We start from the raw sequence: 24203 nt of genomic DNA on the forward strand, positions 1-24203 counted from the left end.
ACAAAAATGAACGATCCTCTCTGGCTAAGATGTCTGCCAGTTTTCTGGAAGTCCTCTCGTACTCCCGCACCAGTCAAAGGGAACTCATCCCAAAGTGCGTAGAAACATATCTGTGAAGATACTCAGTCATCCAGGTACATAGTAATCTGTGGTTGGTAGAAGAGAGCAACTGGACTTGCTTGAAAAGTCTTGAAGACGTTTCGCCTCTCGTCCGAAAGGCATCCTCAGTTCTGTCTGTCTAATAGGGAGTATCAAGTATTTATCCTCTCATGGATCATCATAGAATCATAGGTGTGAACACCCCTTATGTTGATGCTTGTTGAGCATCCCATTTCAGATATAGTTCCCCCTTTGCTCGAAAAATAATCTCCGTTATTCGATCCACATTCACTGGATATGAGCAGTCGTGCGCTCTGATTGGCTACTCTGCGACTAGGATATCAGCTCATCTACCGTGAGCAGAGAAAAACAAAATGGCGGCGCATGTTGCTGAACCAACCGAGGGCGAAATAAAAACTCTACTCGAAAAAGTATTTGATGAGAACATTCTCTCTCTCTCTCTCTCTCTCTCCCCCAAAAAAAAGAATTATTGTAGCATTTTTCACAAATTTGCTCCTGTCATTTCACTGGTTTGTTTACATCCTCAGCCGAAATTTTGTCAGACGTTTTGTACGGTATAAAGTTTTAATTTCTTGAATTTGCAAAAAATAAACCCACAAATGCTCTGTTTCTCAAAATCCAGTGAATGTGGGTAGAATAAAACAGTTATTCCACTAAATCTCGTCATACACGGCTCATATCAGCTCATGGAATAACTGTGAATTATTCTGGGAAGGTTTTCCACTAGGGTGGCACGGTGGTGTAGTGGTTAGCGCTGTCGCCTCACAGCAAGAAGGTCCGGGTTCGAGCCCCGTGGCCGGCGAGGGCCTTTCTGTGTGGAGTTTGCATGTTCTCCCCGTGTCCGCGTGGGTTTCCTCCGGGTGCTCCGGTTTCCCCCACAGTCCAAAGACATGCAGGTTAGGTTAACTGGTGACTCTAAATTGACCGTAGGTGTGAATGTGAGTGTGAATGGTTGTCTGTGTCTGTCAGCCCTGTGATGACCTGGCGACTTGTCCAGGGTGTACCCCGCCTTTCGCCCGTAGTCAGCTGGGATAGGCTCCAGCTTGCTTGCGACCCGGTAGGACAGGATAAAGCGGCTAGAGATAATGAGATGAGATGAGGTTTTCCACTAGATTTTGGAGTGTGGCTGTGTGTTCATTCAGCTACAAGAGCATGAGTGAGATCAGCCACTGATGGGGGCAGGCAGTCAGCGTTCCAGTTCATCCCAGACGGGTTGAGGTCGGAGCTCTGTGTAGACCACTTGTGGTGTTCTACACCAGCCTTGGGAAAACATGTCTTCATGGAGCTTGCTTTATGCACAGGGGCACTGTCGTGCTGGAACAGGTTTGGGCCGCTTAGTTCCAGTGAAAGAAATTGTAGACAATTCTGTGCTTCCAGCTGACTGATGGGTGTGATGGTTAGGTGTCGACATTACTATTATCCATGTTGTGTATGAATTTCTCAGATCTTCTGAACAAAGTGGGACCTCGTTAACTCTAAGGATTTTACTAGTATGGTCCAGTCGATGGATAATAAATACTGAGAATAATACATTATTAAAAACACTTGCAACTTATAAGCGTCTACGTTTAATATTAAGATGGTACTTTTTTTGTCCGTTACATTCCATTACATTCCAGGCATTTAGCAGATGCTCTTATCCAGAGCGACGTACAACATACCCAGAGCAGCCTGGGGAGCAATTAGGGGTTCGGTGCCTTGCTCAAGGGCACTTCAGCCATTCCTGCTGGTCCAGGGACTTGAATCAGCAACCTTTTGGTCTCAAAGCTGTTTCTCCAATCATGAGCCCATGGCTTGATTTCATTCATTCATTCATTCATTCATTCCCTCCCTTGTGAACCCTTTAGAATTTTCTATATTTCTGCATACATATGACCTAAAACATCAGATTTTCACACAAGTCCTAAAAGTAGATAAAGAGAACCCAGTTAAACACATGAGACAAAAATATTATACTTGGTCATTTATTTATTGAGGAAAATGATCCAATATGACACATCTGTGAGTGGCAAAAGTATGTGAACCTCTAGGATTAGTAGTTAATTTGAAGGTGAAATTAGAGTCAGGTGTTTTCAGTCAATGGGATGACAATCAGGTGTGAGTGGGCACCCTGTTTTATTTAAAGAACAGGGATCTATCAAAGTCTGATCTTCACAACACGTTTGTGGAAGTGTATCACGGCCCGAACAAAGGAGATTTCTGAGGACCTCAGAAAAAGCGTTGTTGATGCTCATCAGGCTGGAAAAGGTTACAAAACCATCTCAAAAGAGTTTGGACTCCACCAATCCATAGTCAGATTGATTGTGTACAAATGGAGGAAATTCAAGACCATTGTTACCCTCTCCAGGAGTGGTCGACCAGCAAAGATCACTCCAAGAGCAAGGCGTGTACCGTAATAGTCGGCGAGGTCTCAAAGGACTCCAGGGTAACTTCTAAGCAACTGAAGGCCTCTCTCACATTGGCTAATGTTAATGTTCATGAGTCCACCATCAGGAGAACACTGAACAACAATGGTGTGCATGGCAGGGTTGCAAGGAGAAAGCCACTGCTCTCCAAAAAGAACATTGCTGCTCATCTGCAGTTTGCTAAAGATCACGTGGACAAGCCAGAAGGCTATTGGAAAAAGCTTCTGTGGACAGATGAGACCAAAATAAAAATTTTTGGTTTAAATGAGAAGCGTTATGTTTGGAGAAAGGAAAGACACTGCATTCCAGCATAAGAACCTTATCCCATCTGTGAAACATGGTGGTGGTAGTATCATGGTTTGAGCCTGTTTTGCTGCATCTGGGCCAGGACGGCTTGCCATCATTGATGGAACAAAGCATTCTGAATTATACCAGCGAATTCTAAAGGAAAATGTCAGGACATCTGTCCATGAACTGAATCTCAAGAGAAGGTGGGTCATGCAGCAAGACAACGACCCTAAGCACACAAGTTGTTCTACCAAAGAATGGTTATAGAAGAATAAAGTTAATATTTTGGACTGGCCAAGTCAAAGTCCTGACCTTAATCCAATCGAAATGTTGTGGAAGGACCTGAAGCGAGCAGTTCATGTGAGGAAACCCACCAACATCCCAGAGTTGAAGCTGTTCTGTACGGAGGAACGGGCTAAAATTCCTCCAAGCCGGTGTGCAGGACTGATCAACAGTTACCGCAAACGTTTAGTTGCAGTTATTGCTGCACAAGGGGGTCACACCAGATACTGAAAGCAAAGGTTCACATACTTTTGCCACTCTCAGATATGTAATATTGGATCATTTTCCTCAATAAATAAATGACCAAGTATAATATTTTTGCCTCATTTGTTTAACTGGGTTCTCTTTATCTACTTTTAGGACTTGTGTGAAAATCTGATGATGTTTTAGGTCATATTTATGCAGAAAGATAGAAAATTCTAAAGGGTTCACAAACTTCCAAGCACCACTGTGTATATACACACACACACACACACACACACAAGTCCTAAAAGTAGATAAAGAGAACCCAGTTAAACAAATGAGACAAAAATATTATACCCGGTCATTTATTTATTGAGGAAAATGATCCAATATTACATATCTGTGAGTGGCAAAAGTATGTGAACCTTTGCTTTCAGTATCTGGTGTGACCCCCTTGTGCAGCAATAACTGCAACTAAACATTTCCGGTAAACGTTTTGTGGTGTTCGTTTTGTTTTGTATTACTTGTAACTTTTTTTTTTTTTAAACCAAACTATTTATTTATTTATTTATTGAATATGGCATTATTTATTATTAGAACACAAAATCTTGATACTTGCTGTCAGGCTTGCTTCTTACAACGTCTGTAAAGGACATGTGCGCACATTTTCGTCATCGTGAGCTCTCCAATAAACAGACAAAACCACCCCACCCCACCCCCTTTTTTTTTTTTTAAACAAAACTCACTTGAATGGAAACCACTGAAACCGTGTGTGTGTGTGTGTGTGTGTATGCACACGTGTTTCTTCTTCCTCAGGCACTGATGAGGAAGATCTGGGAGATGACCTGCTCCTCTCCTACAGTAAGGAATTCTGGTGGTTTCCGCACATGTGGAGCCACATGCAGCCTCATCTCTTCCACAACCAGTCCGTGCTGGCTGAACAGATGCTGCTCAACCGCAAGTTTGCAGAGGTGAAGCTCAAAATAAGAACCCTTCATTGTATGGCTTGCTTTTTTTTCCCTCCTCCCTCCCTTCTTTCACAGCGTACATGACACCTTCTTTGATCAAATGAACATCTGTTGTTGTTCTTCATTTTAACCTTTTTCTTTTATCCTATTTTAAGATTGTAACCTTGTATTTTTTGTTTTTTTCTTACTTGTAACATTTGTTTTTAAAAACCAAACTTTTTTTTTTTTTAATTAGAACAGAAAATCTTGATTCTTATTGTAATTTTAGGGCTTGCTTCTTAGAATGTCCATAAAGGACGCGAATATGTGCACATGTTCGTCACTGTGAGATCTCTAATAAACACTCCTCATCTGTCCGTACGTCTTCTCGGCCGTCTTCTCTCCTCTCAGGAACATGGCATCCCCACAAACATGGGTTATGCAGTGGCTCCGCACCACTCGGGCGTCTATCCCATTCACATGCAGCTCTACGAGGCCTGGAAGAAGGTCTGGGGCATCAAGGTGACCAGCACTGAGGAATATCCTCATCTCAAACCTGCACGCTTCCGCAGGGGCTTCATCCACAGCGGCATCAGTGTAAGAGCACATTCCTGCCCACACAGACCTCCACACGCCTCCGTACTACCCAGTTACACCATCACACAAACCTCATCCAGACTAATAGCTCCTGAACGGTTGTGTAAAATAGCTTTGCAGATATTTACCTTGTAATTTCGTCGTTCTTCACTTCTAGAGAAACTTATTCTGTACTCGTCTTGTGTTCATCCAATTAAATGCTGTCCAGAGTGATTACGCGCCGCCCCCAGGATTGTCTCCCCTGCACTTGTTAGCAGCAACCGCGGTTCGACTGTGTGTATTTAGCTCGCTTTTATTCCCCTTTCCAAAGATCCCTTGGTTGAGAGATGCACCATTAGCTATGAGTTCATCGTTCAGTGACTTCAGGTGACTCATATCATATTTGTTATTCCACAAAATCGAGTCGTACATGAGCTGATGGCCGATGAGGCACGTAGCACCAAGATTGAATGGAATAACTCTTTTATTTTATCCACATTCACTGGATTTTAAGAAACAGATCACTTTTTTTGTTTTTTATTCTTTTTGCAAATTTGATAAATGAAAACTTCATACAAAACGTCCGACAAAATAATTTCCGCTTAGAATGTAAACACGCCGGTGAAATAACAGGAGCAATGTGTGAAAAATGTGATAATTCTTGGGGGGGAGTTCGTACCATCAAATATTTTTGTTGCCATTTTTTTTTTCAATTCAGTTTTTATTTCGCCCTCTGTTGGTTCAGCAACACGCTCCGCCATTTTGTTTTTCTCTACTCACAGTACACTACCGTTCAAAAGTTTGGGGTCACTTTGAAATGTCCTTATTTTTGAAAGAAAAGCACTGTTCTTTTCAATGAAGATCACTTTAAACTAATCAGAAATCCACTCTATACATTGCTAATGTGGTAAATGACTATTCTAGCTGCAAATGTCTGGTTTTTGGTGCAATATCTCCATAGGTGTATAGAGGCCCATTTCCAGCAACTCTCACTCCAGTGTTCTAATGGTACAATGTGTTTGCTCATTGCCTCAGAAGGCTAATGGATGATTAGAAAACCCTTGTACAATCATGTTAGCACAGCTGAAAACAGTTGAGCTCTTTAGAGAAGCTATAAAACTGACCTTCCTTTGAGCAGATTGAGTTTCTGGGGCATCACATTTGTGGGGTCGATTAAATGCTCAAAATGGCCAGAACAATGTCTTGACTATATTTTCTATTCATTTTACAACTTATGGTGGTAAATAAAAGTGTGACTTTTCATGGAAAACACAAAATTGTCTGGGTGACCCCAAACTTTTGAACGGTAGTATCCTCGTAGTCGTCAAGTCAAGTTTATTTGTATCGCGCTTTTAACAATAAACGTTGTCGCAAAGCAGCTTTACAAAATTTGAACGACTTAAAATATGAGCTAATTTTATCCCTAATCTATCCCCAATGAGCAAGCCTGTGGCAACGGTGGCAAGGAAAAACTCCCTCAGACGACATGAGGAAGAAACCTCGAGAGGAACCAGACTCAAAAGGGAACCCATCCTCATTTGGGCAACAACAGACAGCCTGACTATAACATTAACAGTCCTAACATAAAGTCAGCTTCGTTGATGCTATAAAATCCCCACCGACGGAAACCCGAGCGCAAAACCGTTCACGACAGCCGCAGTCCTCAAGTCAGCTGCAGTCCCCAGCCACAAAAGCACCACTGCAAGAGTCCAGAGCGTCCTCCAGGCGCGACCCCCAACTGTCCACATGGGGCCGCCTTCCACAGGAGGAGTGAGTAGCCAGTTAGAGTGCGTGATTGCTCACATCCAATGAATGTGGATAGAATAAAAAAAAACTTGTACGCCATAACTCCAAAACACTGCTTAGACTCTTGACTGTTCTCCATATTTAGCTAAGCTACCGTCAAGTTTGTTTAGATTCAGCAGTGGTGTGGTCACGCACTTCAGCCTGTCACTCGAGTCATTTCATGGGGACTTGAACACAACGAAGGAGGCTGACTACACGTTTCCTCTATTTTAATGAAGCACAGAAATGTTGATCCTGGCAAAAAGCAGCTGAGCGAGAGAACGAGGTGTGTGTGAGGGGTTTGCAGCTATAAGACTAAACCACCGGTTTCTTGTGAATATTTCACATCAGGACCTTAAAGTGCCATTCCACCATTGGATGTATTCTTTGGCATAAAATACAATATATTTTATGACAACATGACTAGACAGAGAAATCTTTTAGCTTCAAAATGATATATCAAACATAATTTTTTGACAATGACAAGTATATTAATTTTGCGACCAAAGTCACCTACCCTTTTAATTTCCGCGCGGTAGTGAAACGTGATGTCATCGGCAGGTTCCCCTTCTTGTGTACCACGTGTCGGTCTATTTTTAGACCAGGAAACCCCCAAAGTGAGAGAGTCATTTCTCCTCGTATGTGGGGGCCAAAAAAATTGCGAAAAATTGAGTTAATCTTTCAGTTAGCTAGATTTATTGGTATTAGCTAGATTTATTGGTATTATTTTTATCGCGTTCTATCCGCCATTGCTGATAATGTGCCATGTCACACGTCACGTGGTACACAAGAAGGGGAACCTGCCGATGACATCACGCGCGGAAATTAAAAGGGTAGGTGACTTTGGTTGCAAAATTAATATACTTGTCGTTGTCAAAAAATTATGTTTGATATATCATTTTGAAGCTAAAAGATTTCTCTATCTAGTGATACCGTTTATATATGTCAAAATATATTGTATTTTATGCCAAAGAATACATCCAATGGTGGAATGGCACTTTAAGATGAGCATTAACATCAACGCGCACACAAGAAAAAGTTGTTGCGTCGAGCTTTTTAAGAGGTAAAAAGTATCACTGCTGTTTATGGAAATGCATCAGTGGTGTTTCTGGTCCGATGCAGAATAATGAGACGGTTCAAGACGCAAGAAGAATCACGGCAGTTTGAGCTACTGTCTAATTGTTCAGTGCTACAATAGGTAGCGAGCTGCTCGCTATTTGACTTGCAGATTAGTCGAATAACCTTTCGGAGAATCTTCTGGGGAGACGTTCCACTTTGTTTGAAAAAGATTTCAAAAATATTATGTCTGTCTCTCGCTCTGTGTTTAGGCCTGCGTTCGGATGCATCCATTTAGCGCAGACATCCTTTCATCCCTAGATGCTGTTTAACTGCCCAGGCCTGCCAACAAACACACTCGCTCTCGTACACACACACGCGCGCGTGTGTATCCACTTTTTTTTTTTTAACTGTTTTCAAGGTACTTTCATTGACTTGATTTGCATTCAAGCTGATCTCAGGAAAGAAAAGGATTTTTTATTTATTTTAATCATAAACGCGGTTTGTATTGCTCGTTGAATAGAACTGTTGAAAAGGAAAAGAGAGCCAGTAAGCCAATAAATGTCCATGTTAATTAATGATCTAATGGCCCTTTTCCACTACCCTTTTTCAGCTCACTTCAGCCCGACACGGCTCGCGTTTCGACTATCTAAAAACAGCACGACTCAGCTCGCTTCAGCCCTGCTTAGCACCCAAAACTCACACCGTTTTGGACTGGAGCTGAAGCGAGCCAAACCGAGCTGAGTGAGGCTGGGGGCGTGAGCAGACACTCCCCTGTGCACTGATTGGTGAGGAGGAGTGTCCACACACGCCCCGCGAGCACGCTGGGATCTGTAAACACCGTAAACCCGGAAGAAGGAGAATTACGAATTACGAGAATTATGAAGCCTTATGCGCCTCGCCTCATCTATACGCTCTTGCCAGTATCTGTTGGCGTTGTCGGTGACAACAAGCCACAGCACCAAGACCAGCAACACTAACGACTCCATGTCCTCCATGTTTATTGTTTACTCTCCGGGTTGTGAGACTACCGCTTAAAAGCTCACTGATGTCACTGTTTGCGCCGCCTAACGACATCACCTGATGTCCACCCACTTTCGCTAACTCCACCCAATGTGTCCACCCACTTCCAGCCAGCACGGTTCAGCACGGTTGTAGTCGAAATGCAACTCCAACAGCCCCACTCAGCCCAACTCAGCACGGCACGGCTCAGCCGCGTTGGTAGTGGAAAAGCGGCATTAGTATCATGTGGCTATGTGATCCATTTAAAAAACAAAAAAACCTACACACACATTTCTGGAGATTAAATATTCTGGAAATTTCTGTATATTCTTGCCTTCAAGCAAAGGGGGGAAAAAAAACAACCCAACAACTTTGTTAAAAGCTAACTTTGCACTTCCGTAACCTCCTTTCCCTTAAATTCCTCTCAGGATTCCAACATCAAATGGTCAAAAGCACAGGCAGGGCTTGTTTTTGTACATTACTGCCAGAGCCAGATAACGTTTTGCTTCTCCGAGAGGAAAAAGTTGCACCATGTGTAATGGTTAGACTGAGGGAGGAACTTCAAAGCGAGCGCTAGATGTACATAATTATAGAACCTTCCAGTCTTACATGGGGAGCTACTGTGTGTTGAAGTTTAGCTCACCGCTCCTAGTCATCCTCCAACAAGAGCCACAGTCCAAAAATTCAGAGTGGGGAAGAAAAAAAAAATACTGGTGTAATTTGCTTATTTGAGTCAGTTTTTTGGCTGGTTTAGTCACTGAGTATTAAACAGAAGCTGATTTTAATTTTCGTCTTGAGGAAGGCAATGGAAAATCGTTTGCCCTGTCTGTGCAAAATTAGGTGGATGCTGGGAGGGAGGGAGGGATGGATGGCATTACTCTGTCTCCCCTCTGTCACAGCAACACGATCCAATCTTGGGCGTCTCTGCGCTTATGTATGTAGAAAAGGGTAGATAGCGCTTTCCCATGAACGTGTAACTAAATGGGATTTCGTTAAATCATTTCCCAGGTCACTAAAATGGGAAAAGATGTGGTCAGTGTATCGAGAAGTCTTTAAGTGTGGAGAATTCAAATTAAAAGGTGGGGAGGAAAGTGTTAAGGGACCTGCAGCTATTCCAGATCGAGGTCCTGCCAACGTTGGTCAAAGTGCCATGGTTTGTTGTTGGGACGTGGGCACGTATTTAAAGGACTTACAACTCCAAATTCTGAGGATGGCACAGTGGTGTAGTTGTCAGCACTGTTGCCTCGCAGCAAGAAGGTTCTGGGTTCGAGCCCAGTGGTCGACGGAGGCCTTTCTGTGTGGAGTTTGCATGTTCTCCAAGAAATTTCCAGAATATTTCATCTCCGGGAATGTGTGTAGGTTTTTTTTTTTTTTTTAAATGGATCACATAACCACATGATACTAAGGTTTAATATGGACATTCATTGGCTTACTGGCTCTCTTTTTCCCTTTTTAACCGTTCTGTTCAACTAACAATATAAACAGCTTTTATGATGAAAATAAATAATCATTTCATGTGGGTTTGCTTCCAGTCCAAAGACATGCAGTTAGGCTAATTCCTTCCTTCCATCCATCCATTATCCATAACCGCTTATCCATATGATAAGCGGTTATGGGCGAGAGGTGGCGTACACCCTGGACAAGTTGCCAGATCATCGCAGGGGTGACACACATACCCCTTTTCCACCAAATCAGTTCCAGGGCTGGTTCGGGGCCAGTGCTGGTGCTGGTTCACAACTCGTTCAACTTGTGAGTCAGCTGAGAACCAGTTTGCTTTTCCATAGCTCGGGGTGCTAAGCGGAGCCACGGCATTACGTCGCTGTATACGTCAGTTACGTCGCTGCGTTTGTATAAACCTTGGCGCGAACATTGTAGCAACAACAACACGGAGAAGAAGCAGCAGCAACAACAACAATAATAATAATGGCTGACTTCGCGTTTGTACAGCTGCAGCTTCTCGCCACTTTAAAATGGCGACCTTTCGCGATCTTGCTATTGTTGTTGGTCTTAACAACTCTGCCCGCCCGCCCCCGGTGACGTAAGCGGTTCTTTCCTCTGGCCCAGCAGAGAGTTGGTGCTAGCCTGGGACCGGTTTTTCTGGCCCCAGAGCCAGTTCTTTGTCAGTGGAAACAGAAAACCCGGTTCCAAACTAAGCACTGGCCCCGAACCAGCCCTGGAACTGCTTTGGTGGAAAAGGGGCAATAGAGACAAACAACCGTTCACATTCACACCTACGGTCAATTTAGAGCCACTAACCTGCATGAGGGGGAACATGCAAGCTCCACACACACACACACACACACACACACACACACACACCTTTTCCACCAAATCAGTTCCAGGGCTGGTTCGGGGCCAGTGCTGGTGCTGGTTCACAACTCGTTCAACTTGCGAGCCAGCTGAGAACCAGTTTGCTTTTCCATAGCTCGCGGTGCTAAGAGAAGACACTTCAGTTACGTCGCTGTGTACGTCAGTTATGTCGCTGTATACGTCATTACGTCGCTGTATACGTCAGTTACGTCGCTACGTTTGCATAAACCTTGGCACGAATATCGAAGCAAAAACAACACGGAAGCAGCAGCAACAACAATAATAATAATAATGGGGGCGTCGTGGCTCAGGTGGATAAGGCGCCATACCATAAATCGGGGGACCCGGGTTCGATTCCGACCCGAGGTCATTTCCCGATCCCTCCCCGTCTCTCTCTCCTGCTCATTTCCTGTCTCTACACGGTCCTATCCAATAAATGTGAAAAAAGCCCCAAAAAAATCTAAAAAAAAAACAAAAAACACTAATAATAATGGCTGACTTCGCGTTTGTACAGCTGCTGCTTCTCGTCGCTTAAAAATGGCGACCTTTCGCGGTCTTGTTATTGTTGTTGGTCTTAACAACTCCGCCCCCCCGCTGACGTAAGCGGTTCTTTCCTCTGGCCCAGCAGAGAGTTGGTGCTAGCCTGGAACCGGTTTTTCTGGCCCCAGAGCCAGTTCTTTGTCAGTGGAAACAGAAAACCCGGTTCCAAACTAAGCACTGGCCCCGAACCAGCCCTGGAACTGATTTGGTGAAAAAGGGGCAACAGAAAGGCCCTCATTGGCCACGAGGCTTGAACCAAGAACCTTCTTGCTGTGAGGCGGCAGTGCTAACTACTACACCACCGTGCCGCCAGTTAGGCTAATTGGCTGCTCTGAATTTCCCCTAGGTGTGAGTGTGAATGGTTGTTTCCCAAGCCCGACATGGGAAGGTTGTGCCAGGAAGGCCCATCTGGTGTAAAAGGAAAACTATGCTTCAATTATTATGACCTGTGGATCAATAGGGTCCACGTGGACCCCAACCTGGCCAAAAGTGCCAGGATGATGAGGAGGAGGCAGAGAAGAAGAATTCCAATTCCATTTGACCCAGAGTGCACCAGTATGCTGAAGAACAAGTCCAGGAGTAAAAATGCTTCAGCCAAATTTGTACATAAAATTCTAAAAATAGAGTAGAAAAGTAAGCTTTAAGTAATAATGGTTCTATTAAGCTTGACCTGTTGACACATTTTGGTATTTAATTAATATTTGCTTCCAGTTTGAACCGGAGTTTAACTCTGGTTTCTATCGATTACGTCTAATGGAGTGGTTTCAGCTCCCTTTATTGTTCCAAGGCCACATTCTTCTCGACTGAGGTCACTTAGTTTCCACTTGGTTTCCAGTGCAGCGTTTAAATGCTACTACATATTGTGGCTAACCAAATACGTTTTTCCACTCCAATTTGTCACAGTGAATATAGGATCCAGAAGCAAGTTGAGCATCTTATGGTTCAAGTTAGAACCGTTTGGTTCAATCTCTGCAGCTGAAGATCTTTCAAACTGGAGTGTTTTTAAACCCATCGTTTTGAGGTGCATGAGTTTTCCACTCTGGCTGACTTGTGGCTTATTGTGTTGATCCACTCCTCAGGTGTTGCCCAGGCAGACTTGCGGTCTCTTCACACACACCATTTTTTACAACGAGTACCCTGGGAGCCCCAAGGAGCTGGACAAACTCATCAACGGAGGAGAGCTGTTCCTCACTGTGCTCCTCAACCCTGTAAGCCATGTACTTGCTATTGGAATACTGATTAGAAATTAATCCAATCGTAATGCAGGGCATACTGTACAAGTTTGATTTGGGTTGTAATTTGTGCATCATTTCGAAATCCAGATCAGCATCTTCATGACCCATCTCTCGAACTACGGCAACGACCGCCTGGGCCTTTATACGTTTAAGAACTTGGTGAAGTTCATCCAGACGTGGACCAACCTGAAGCTGCAGACGCTACCGCCCGTGCAGCTGGCGCAGAAATACTTCCAGATCTTTCCCGAAGAGAGAGACCCAATTTGGCAGGTAAGAGTACGACACGCTTAATAAAATCCAAGCATGGAAATGTGTGTTTAAACAGAAATTCTCCAGTACTGCACATGTATATACGGCTCCCTGATGACATCCTGACATTGCATCTGTACTCGTTTATCAAAGCAGAAACGCCGTCCCGCGTTCTTTCAAAACCAAAACCGACCGTTCTGTATCTGAAATTGTATCCTTCATGCTGCCAGGAAAATTATCTAAGCCGTAGCCGTATCTCTTTCCGTCTCTCTTGCTTCCTATCGTTCAGTTTATCCTCCTCTTTATTTCTGCTCGACTCCCTCCGTCACCGCCGCATTTTCCTTCACCCTCAGAGGAAATATAGAGACTCTGACTTAAAGCCCTAAATCCTTTTTTGATCCTCCTTGTTTCCTGTCAAGGTTGAGATCCCGTCCTTTCACTCCGGACTCCGGCATTCCGGAGATTCCCTCCGGCTGTGAATAATATCTTTTCATGTGTACTTGCTCTCCCAGAAAGTCCACACAATACTTTTTTGTTGGAGAACACGACAACTGCTGAGAATTACTTTTTGTTTATTTTTGTGCATATGTGCGAGAATCTCCACTTGAGGCCACAGCACTACAAAACGGCGGCAAATCGCTCCGGATAAAAGTGTCCGCTAAATGCTGTCAACGTAACACTGAAAGCATTAAGAAGCATCGCTTAAATCTGTGCGCTGCGGTGAAGCGAGTGTCCATCAGTCCTCGCGCTATCTTGTTAGAGCAGACAGATGTTGATCGTAAAAGCGGCCGGTGCATGACCGTTATCTTGATCTGCACTTAAAGCATTAAGAGCAGGTTATAGGACTCTTCATTAATCTGCACGACTCGATCCAGATGTGCCCACCTCAGCAGTGATTAGCGAGGTGAGCTGAGGTCAAGCTTGTGGATCATTGGAGATCGTGGCTCATGTCCACCTGTGATGAATGAGATGCTCACTTAGATAGATAGATAGATAGATAGATAGATAGATAGATAGATAGATAGATAGATAGATAGATAGATAGATAGATAGATAGATAGATAGATAGATAGATAGATAGATAGATAGATAGATAGATAGATAGATAGCAGGGTTAGATCTTAACACTAGCCCGTGGCTAGTGCAAAATCTCTGCTACTAGCCCGTGTTGGCTAGTGCAATAACTTGACATGGGTGTGGCCATCTTGAATCACGCAAAATCTGCAAAATGAACTGAAATGAACGCAAAATGAACTGGTGACTTACTTTGACTTAGTGAATAATCCCACCCTTAAAGGGAAAATAATTGTGATATTTCAAGTGTTGTAGTTTGTGCTTAACAAACAGTAATTAATTTTACTTGTAACTCTCAGTTGACTGCCATCATGTACTTGTATCTTCCTATGTTGCCATTAGATCTCATTTATGTTTGTTACCCTGACAGTATTGCTACATGTATGTGCACAATTAATGAATATTTTTTTGTATGGAATGTTTACTTGTACAAGAATTAGTCATGTTCTTTTCTAGTCCAAGATAAGTTTATGATTTCAGTTCTAGTCCATTTCTATAAGAATTTGCCATGTTTTTTTCCAGTCTAAGGCAACTGAATGATTTCAGTTCTAGTCCATTTTGCGAGATTACTACATGTACTAGTCTACTTAACTGTAAGCAATGACTACCTCTTTTATACTTCAAAGTGACAATTATGGTTTGAAACACAAAGTCACATATGAGAACCATAATGGAATTGAATAAAGTACTGGTTTTGTTACACTGAATTGGGAGCTTCTGTTGTTTCAACTTGTTCATTGTTTAGTATTTAAAATTCTTTCAATTGTCACAGGAATTGGGCTTAAAATAGCGGGCTAGTGCAACACTCTGCGGGCTAGCGCAATTTGCAAGCCACTAGCCCGGCTGGCTAGTGCAGAAAAACCTTAAGATCTAACCCTAGATAGATAGATAGATAGATAGATAGATAGATAGATAGATAGATAGATAGATAGATAGATAGATAGAGACTGACTGACTGACTGACTGACTGACTGACTGACTGACTGACTGACTGACTGACATGATCCAACGGAAATTTAGACATCCTGTAGCTCTTAAGACACATACTTGCACTATACATTCAACATACACAAGGACAAAGAAAAACACAACACCAGTGGAATGGACATTCATGGTAAATGCATATTCCACATTCAGTCACTGTTGCCCCTTTTCCACCAAAGCAGTTCCAGGGCTGGTTCGGGGCCAGTGCTTAGTTTGGAACTGGGTTTTCTGTTTCCACTGACAAAGAACTGGCTCTGGGGCCAGAAAAACCGGTTCCAGGCTAGCACCAACTCTCTGCTGGGCCAGAGGAAAGAACCGCTTACGTCAGCGGGGGGGGCGGAGTTGTTAAGACCAACAACAATAAGAAGACCGCGAAAGGTCGGCATTTTTAAGCGGCGAGAAGCAGCAGCTGTACAAACGCGAAGTCATCCATTATTATTATTATTGTTGTTGCTGCTTCTTCCGTGTTGTTTTTGCTTCGATATCCGCGCCAAGGTTTATCCAAACGTAGTGACGTAACTGACGTATACAGCGACGTAATGATGTGGCTTCCCTTAGCACCGCGAGCTATGGAAAAGCAAACTGGTTCTCAGCTGGCTCGCAAGTTGAACAAGTTGTGAACCAGCACCAGCACTGGCCCCCGAACCAGCCCTGGAACTGATTTGGTGGAAAAGGGGTATGCGAGTGCACCAATAGGGGGATCGTGCAAAGGGTGGGTCAAAGTGTCCATAAGTCTATAGGGATGAAGCATAAAAATCACAGTCAGAACAGGAAAGTACTGATTACTGCACTGGCTTGACATAAGGAATATTTACTTAAATTCAAGCATAAAAACAGGTGAATTCCCAGAAAACGGAACTCAAACCCAGTAGTCCATTTTTCCCTACCCCTTCAGGGAAGAGTTAAAAAGTTGAATGGCCCGGGGAACAAAAGATTTTCTCATTCTGTCTGTTGAGCATGACCGAGAGAGCAGTCTGCCACTGAACGGGCTTTTCTGCCTGTTCAATGTGCCATATAGGGGATGGTGCTCACTGTCCATAATTAGCAGGAGTTTGCTGAGGGTCCTTTTCTCAACTATTGAAGCTATGGGCTCTAGCTCAGCACCAACCACAGAGCCAGCTTTTCTCACCAGTCTGTCTATACGTCCAGTGTCCCTTCTCTTGGCACTGCCGCCCCAGCATACCACAGCATAGAAGAGAACGCTGGCGATGACAGACTGGTAAAACATCAGCAGGAGTTTACTGCAGATGTTAAAAGACCCCAGCCTTCTCGGAAAATAGTCGACTCTGCCCCTTCTTGCAAAGTGCATCTGTGTTAGCTGTCCAGTCCAGTTTATTATCCAGGTGCAGCCCCAGGTACTTGTAGGACTTAACTACTTCCACATTGACCCCCTCAATGGAGACTGGGAGTGGAGGGGAGCTGGACCTCCTATAATCCACCACCATCTCCTTGGTCTTGGAGGTATTCAGCAGCAGATGGTTTGCCCTGCACCATTCCACAAAGTCCTTCACCAGGTTCCTGTACTCCCTTTCTTGTCCATCCCTGATAACATGCTACAATAGCTGTGTCGTCAGAGAACTTCTGCATATGGCATAGCTCAGAGTTGTAACTAAAATCTGACGTGTAGAGGGTGAACAAAAGAGGAGAGAGGACAGTACCTTGTGGGACACCTGTAATACTGAATGGTGTTAAAGGCACTGGAGAAGTCGAAGAACATGATTCTCACAGCACCATTTCCTCTGTCTAGGTGAGAGTAAGCTCTGTGCAGCAGGTACCGTAGATGATGGCATCATCCACTCCTACTTTATCCTTGTATGCGAACTGTAGCTGATGAAGTGCATGACTGACTTGGGGTCTGAGGAGTTGCGGTAGTAGCCGCTCCATTGTCTTCATTATGCGGGAGGTTAAGGCAACAGGCCTAAAATCATTCGGTTCACTGGGATGTGGCTTCTTAGGAACTGGGATGAGGCATGGTGTCTTCCACAATGTTGACACCCTCCCAAGATGTAGGCTAAAGGCCAATTTATGCTGACAACGCAGTCCTCGCAGACGGTGTCGCAGATAGCGTCTGCGTAGCCCCCCCACACACACACCTTCGCGGACGCTCTGCGCGCACCTCCCAAAAATTGTGACCCCCGCAGAAGCCTCGCAGACAAGAGGGCTCCGATTGGTCCACTCTACATCCGCTGTACACGCACTTCCGCTTCCCTACTTTCCCGGTTTGTTTTGTTTTCACGACTGCCATTTTTAAAAACACGAGCGAAGATGGAGCAGCACGAAGAGCGGTTGATCGAGGAAGTGAGGAAGTACGTACATCTATACGACTCCAGTTCTAGTCATTATAAGTAACCGGAGGATAAACACTCCACTAACCACACCCACCAACTACTCCTAGCGATTTCGCGACTTCGCACCCCCTTGCGTTGTAGCGGTGAATAACATCACACACGCCTATTACTCCCCGCTCAACGATAAATTACAACTGTCTGCGAAAAGCTATCTGCGAAAGCCTTGTCGCAAGAGCATGCAGAGGCCTTAAGGTTGAAGACGTTGTAAAGGCTCACCTAGTTCAGCCGCACATACTTTCAGGAGTCTGGGACACACTCTATCCGGTCCAGCGGCCTTCCTAGGCTGCAGTCTCCTGAGCTCACGCGTCACCATCTCTGATGTTATGGAGACAGCAGGGGGAGGAAGCTTCCGGTGAACAGGCTGGAGGTTGTTGATTGGTGTGCGTGGAACACTGAGTGAGGTAGCTGCCAGGGAGGGGGGGCATCAATGGTAGAGGAAAGCAGTGAGGGGTGAGTGTGGGGTGATGTACGAGTAGCCCTAGCCGATGGAGGAGGTTGAGGGGTGGTGCTGGGGCAAACAGCTGCGTCAAAACGATTATAAAAATGATTGAGCTGATTTGCCCTCTCCACTACACTGCTGGTCTCTTTGCAGCCTGTGATGGTTCTCAACCCATTCCAAACCTCCTTCATGCTGTTATTCTGCAACTTTTCCTCCACCTTTCTGCTATACTTCTCCTTTGTCTCTCTCAGCCTGACCTTGAGCTCCCTTTGTATGCGCCTCAGCTCTATCTGGTCACCATCCTTGAACGCCCTCTTCTTCTTATTAAGGAGGTCCTTGACGTCACTGGTTATCCAAGGCTTATTGTTGGGAAAGCAGCGTACAGTTCTGATGGGAACAACAATGTCCATACAGAAGTTCAGATAATCAGTTATCCAGTGAGTAGCCCCCTCAATATCCTCCCCATGTGATTCCTGCAGCACCCTCCAGTCAGTGCACTCAAAACAGTCCTTCAGAGCATCCTGTACCTCAGGGGACCATACCCTGAATGAACGTGTGGTGACTGGCTGTCTGCGCACACATGGAATGTACTGTGGCTGCAGAAAAACCAAGTTATGGTCTGATTTACCCAGTGGAGGCAGTGGAATGTCCTTGTAAGCTTCCCTCACATTGGCATACATGAGGTCAGTTGTACGATTTTTCCTTGTGTGGGGTAGTTAACAAACTGATGGAATGCAGGCAGAGTTGACTCCAATGTAACATGATTAAAGTCCCCAGAAATAAAAATGAAGGCATTAGGATGTTGAGTCTGGAGCTTAGCAACAGTGGAGTGGATGACGTCACATGCCTTATCCGGAAGTGCACGCGGCGAGATGTATACACGGACAGCGATCGTATGGCTGAACTCTCTAGGCAAGTAATATGGTCTGAGGCTGACAGCTAAAAGCTCAATGTCTGGACAGCAAACCGTTTCTTTCACAGTGGCATGTCCTGGATTACACCACTTGATGTTGAAAGCCCCCCACCTTTACGTTTTCCGCTTAACTCCGGACTTCTATCCAGTCTCACTGTGGAAAAGCCGGGTAGCTCTACGTTAGCGTCAGGGATGTTGCTGTTTAGCCACATCTCTGTGAAGCACAGTAAGCTGTACTCCCGGTATAGCTTGACATTCCTCACCAGAGCCGCCAGCTCATCAGTCTTATTGGCAAGTGAGTTGACATTCCCCATCACAACCGAAGGAACAGAGGGTTTATACCGCCATCGTTTCTCCAGTCGTCTGGCCTTTAGCTTCTTGCCTGCTCTGCAACTGCAGTAAGTTTTCCTTAACTCCCTGGGTATGATGTAAATATCTGTAACATTACATCCAATTGATCGTAGTGCCAGCAGCCGCTCCCGTCTGTAAACAAATTTGTTGCAGCCCTTACGAGCTGTGTGAAGACTGGTATCCATAGGATAGAATAAATATCCACGGAAGTTCGACGTTCAACAGTACAAACTTTAGACGAAAAGGCAATAAAAACACTAAAAACAAACTAGACAGACAGAGCTCGAGAAAGGCAGCCACACTTGTCGGCGCCAGATTACCCGGATGTATGCATTGGAACCTTCCTAAATACAACATGCTTTGAATAGCCTTACAAGTTAGGAAGTTTTTTTTTTTGGAAAGGCAGATTTCCATCACATACATTAATTACAGCTTTCGCCATTCAGGATGGAAGCAGAAAGTTCAAGTGGTTTTTGTCCGTACTGCCCTTCTGGGATTTTCTTTTACGGACCACTACTTATTCTAGTTGGGAACAATAACAAAATTGAACAAAACCGGGGCGCGCACCACCTCGGACAATAAAAACATTGCATAAAAAAGAGGGCAGGTTCACATGATTCACAAGTACAGTCAAACGAAATCAGATCTGATTGGTTTTATATACTCAGTCCATTTGGTCCAGATCTTATAACATTTTTCTTTTTCAGCTTTGAGGGAAAAAGATATCTTCTCCATAACATAAATCTCATCATCTCTAGCCGCTTTATCCTGTTCTACAGGGTCGCAGGCAAGCTGGAGCCTATCCCAGCTGACTACAGGCGAAAGGCGGGGTGCACCCTGGACAAGTCGCCAGGTCATCACAGGGCTGACACATAGACACAGACAACCATTCACACTCACATTCACACCTACGGTCAATTTAGAGTCACCAGTTAACCTAACCTGCATGTCTTTGGACTGTGGGGGAAACCGGAGCACCCGGAGGAAACCCACGCGGACACGGGGAGAACATGCAAACTCCACACAGAAAGGCCCTCGCCGGCCACGGGGCTCGAACCCGGACCTTCTTGCTGTGAGGCGACAGCGCTAACCACTACACCACCGTGCCGCCCCTAACATAAATCTCATAGACAATTTCAATCCATTCATCAATGGTGGGTGGTTCTACTTTTAACCATTTCCTCGTGACGGATTTCTTACTGGCTTCCAATAGTATAGCCAGCAGTTGTTTGTCTTTGTTTCAAACAATAGATTGCCCAAATACAAAGCTTCACATTTAAACGGAATGTTTACATTAAATACGTTTTTTTGTACGTTTGTGGATCTCTTCCCAGTAAGGTCTTATTGCCTGGCAGTCCCAAAAAAATATGGAAGTGGTTGGCTCCATTAGACCCACAAAGTCTCCAACAAGCGTCCCCGTTGCCTTGATGTCGTTTCTGAATGGGTGTAACAAAAAATCTTGTAATGTTTTTCCAACAGAACTCCCGCCATGAGTTAGGAAGTATGTTTCTATCGTTTTTTGTTTTTTTTTTCCCGTGGTCCGGTTTCCATCAAATCGTGCGCTCTGATTGGCTCGCGAGCGGTCTGGAATCCTACAATCCGGACCCCGGTTACGGACCTTTGGCGACTCGCTCATTCACAACAACAACAACAAAACATCAGTCGCAATTTTTTGTCAACATTTATTTTCACATTTCTCAGGAGAATAGCATTAATTTTACAGCATGGATAGCGGTAACGACAGTGTTCACAGCGAAAGCGAGGTTTACTACCCTGATGAAGACGAAATAAAAGAAAACATTTCAGGAGAAAGCCGAAAGCGAGCTTGTAGCAGGTTTGTTCTAAATATGGTTTCCTTTCGGGCACTCTCGTTTTCTGTTAGAATTTGGTAAAGAAAAAAATAAATGTTATTTATCAGCTTAAGGTCGATCCGTATGGTGAAATACCGTGACCTCGGCCTTGAATACTGACCTCGGCCCAGAGGCCTCCGTCAGTATTTTCAAGACCTCGGTCACGGTATTTCATGATACGGACCTCCCAGCTGGTAAATAATATCGTTTTTTTTTTTTTTTTTAAACGACGAACTATCGGCCAAATGCATCGATCATAAACGTATTCGCTTCGTGATGAAACTGTATTTAAAACCTAATGTTCCATTTATACCTCCATACACCCTGCTAGTGGGTGGATTTTATTTTCCCTTTTTGTGAAACTAGTCCCGATCCCTGCTTTTCTCGCCTGTGAAATGTTCTATATTATATAGGCTGATTTAATTAGATGTTATTTTGATCCCACAATAAAATCACTGCCCGTTTTCTCCACACTCTGGCTGTGAGCGTTCTATTAGCTCGGGGTGGGGGTGTTGAGCTTAGTACAGCAAGATGGTCTGTTTAACAGCAGTAACTCAACTCTGCATGCTCACTCTGAGATATACTGACGTTTAATAGCAGTCTCTCCCCTGCCAGATACGCAGTGAAAAGGATTTAAATACCACGGTTTGCAGTTGTAAATGTGCCTGCGTGTGCATGAGTTATTCCTCATGTTGGCTTGTGGTTGGAACAGTCGAACTGGTGAGCCTCTAACTGTAAATCTGAATCGCTCTCTCCAACAGGACCCCTGCGAGGACAAAAGACATAAAGACATTTGGTCAAAGGAGAAAACCTGCGACCGTTTCCCTAAGCTGCTCATCATAGGCCCGCAAAAGACGGGTGAGTTTGGTTTCGCCGTCTGATCCACAGCATGCATACAGTAGCGCCATCTAGCTGTCTTGGACACCTGAAACGAATGTGCCGACTGGGTTTTTTTTTTTTTTCCTTTTTATTTCAACACAACGTTACATTTACACCTGTAAATCAGTGAATATGACTTCTCCTTAAATGATTGGTTTAGACTCGAGACTTTATGCATCATCCAACCAAGCAGTTTTGTTTCATGGACCGGGTTAGTGCAGGCGGTCAGTTTTAGGACCTTTTTCTTTTTTCTTCTTCTTCACACCAGCAAATGGGAATTCCAGGTTTACTGCGTCGGCTAATTAAACTTCTAAACCATGTCTTGAGGGAGCAATAGCCCAGTCTTGCAGTAGGTAGTAAAATGGCAGTGTTAATCTTTTCAGTAAGTGCTGGATTAAGGATATGGGCTTTTTTAAAAACGTGTTGTAATTACCGCAGCTCTTAGGCCTGTCCATTAGTGAACGGCCCAGGAGGAAAAAACATACAGCTCTGAGCTGCACTAAAGGTATTAAGTCGAGTGATTGATCAAAGCATATTGATATTGTATACCTGAAATATGAAAGTGATCCAAATTGGGCTTTAGGGATAGCTTGGAATCGGTTACAGAGGGGGGGGAAGAAAAAAACGAAAAAAAACGAAGAAATAAATAAATATTCCAAAACCTTGCCGTGAACCCTTCTTATCTGACTTGTTTCCAGGAACAACAGCGCTCTATCTGTTTTTGGGAATGCATCCTGATCTGACGAGTAATTATCCCAGCAAGGAGACCTTTGAGGAGATCCAGTTCTTCAACGGTCGTAATTATCACAAGGGCATTGACTGGTGCGTTTCTAGCATCTCTCTCTCTGTGTGTCTCTCGTTTTCTCATTACCATAGAATGTTTCTCCTCCCCCTTCATTTTCAGCGTTCTTGCCTGCGCTTTTTGAGGCAGCATGCATGAGTTAAGTTCAATCGCCCCTGTAAACCACTATGAAATGCATAGATAGGGAAACCTTAGCATGCTCTGAAGTCTGGCACATTAACCACAATGAAAGCTGACGTTCCTTTGAATTGAGAAGAGATTACGTGTTTGAAAACTTACTCAACTGAAAGTGTAGCTAAGGAGAAGCGGCCGTATGCGAGATGTCTTTCACACGTCAGGCTCGTTGCGAGTAAGTAGAAATGCTTGGTGGACAAGGTGAAGTGTCATTTATGGTACAACCCCGATTCCAAAAAAGTTGGGACAAAGTACAAATTGTAAATAAAAACGGAATGCAATGATGTGGAAGTTTCAAAATTCCATATTTTATTCAGAATAGAACATAGATGACGTATCAAATGTTTAAACTGAGAAAATGTATCATTTAAAGAGAAAAATTAGGTGATTTTAAATTTCATGACAACACATCTCAAAGTTGGGACAAGGTCATGTTTACCACTGTGAGACATCCCCTTTTCTCTTTACAACAGTCTGTAAACGTCTGGGGACTGAGGAGACAAGTTGCTCAAGTTTAGGGATAGGAATGTTAACCCATTCTTGTCTAATGTAGGATTCTAGTTGCTCAACTGTCTTAGGTCTTTTTTGTCGTATCTTCCGTTTTATGATGCGCCAAATGTTTTCTATGGGTGAAAGATCTGGACTGCAGGCTGGCCAGTAAAGTACCCGGACCCTTCTTCTACGCAGCCATGATGCTGTAATTGATGCAGTATGTGGTTTGGCATTGTCATGTTGGAAAATGCAAGGTCTTCCCTGAAAGAGATGTCGTCTGGATGGGAGCATATGTTGCTCTAGAACCTGGATATACCTTTCAGCATTGATGGTGTCTTTCCAGATGTGTAAGCTGCCCATGCCACACGCACTAATGCAACCCCATACCGTCAGAGATGCAGGCTTCTGAACTGAGCGCTGATAACTTGGGTCGTCCTTCTCCTCTTTAGTCCGAATGACACGGCGTCCCTGATTTCCATAAAGAACTTCAAATTTTGATTCGTCTGACCACAGAACAGTTTTCCACTTTGCCACAGTCCATTTTAAATGAGCCTTGGCCCAGAGAAGACGTCTGCGTTTCTGGATCGTGTTTAGATACGGCTTCTTCTTTGAACTGTAGAGTTTTCGCTGGCAACGGCGGATGGCACGGTGAATTGTGTTCACAGATAATGTTCTCTGGAAATATTCCTGAGCCCATTTTGTGATTTCCAATACAGAAGCATGCCTGTATGTGATGCAGTGCCGTCTAAGGGCCCGAAGATCACGGGCACCCAGTATGGTTTTCCGGCCTTGACCCTTACGCACAGAGATTCTTCCAGATTCTCTGAATCTTTTGATGATATTATGCCCTGTAGATGATGATATGTTCAAACTCTTTGCAATTTTACACTGTCGAACTCCTTTCTGATATTGCTCCACT

At 44.2% G+C, this 24203-nt stretch overlaps 1 protein-coding gene across 5 annotated transcripts in view; it reads left to right on the plus strand.

The window, feature by feature from the left end:
- ndst1b (N-deacetylase/N-sulfotransferase (heparan glucosaminyl) 1b) overlaps positions 1-24203 on the plus strand; it is a 177232-nt gene that overhangs the window by 138529 nt on the left and 14500 nt on the right. For all 5 annotated transcript variants that reach the window (XM_060936389.1, XM_060936391.1, XM_060936390.1 and 2 more), the window contains exons 6-11: positions 4095-4249; positions 4637-4822; positions 12574-12702; positions 12817-12999; positions 21699-21795; positions 22515-22638. In XM_060936389.1, coding sequence (XP_060792372.1) covers positions 4095-4249; positions 4637-4822; positions 12574-12702; positions 12817-12999; positions 21699-21795; positions 22515-22638 — 874 coding nt within the window. The remainder of the gene's footprint in view (positions 1-4094; positions 4250-4636; positions 4823-12573; positions 12703-12816; positions 13000-21698; positions 21796-22514; positions 22639-24203) is intronic.

This window comes from Neoarius graeffei, chromosome 12 (genome assembly GCF_027579695.1).
Source record: "Neoarius graeffei isolate fNeoGra1 chromosome 12, fNeoGra1.pri, whole genome shotgun sequence".
Classification (NCBI taxonomy): domain Eukaryota; kingdom Metazoa; phylum Chordata; class Actinopteri; order Siluriformes; family Ariidae; genus Neoarius; species Neoarius graeffei.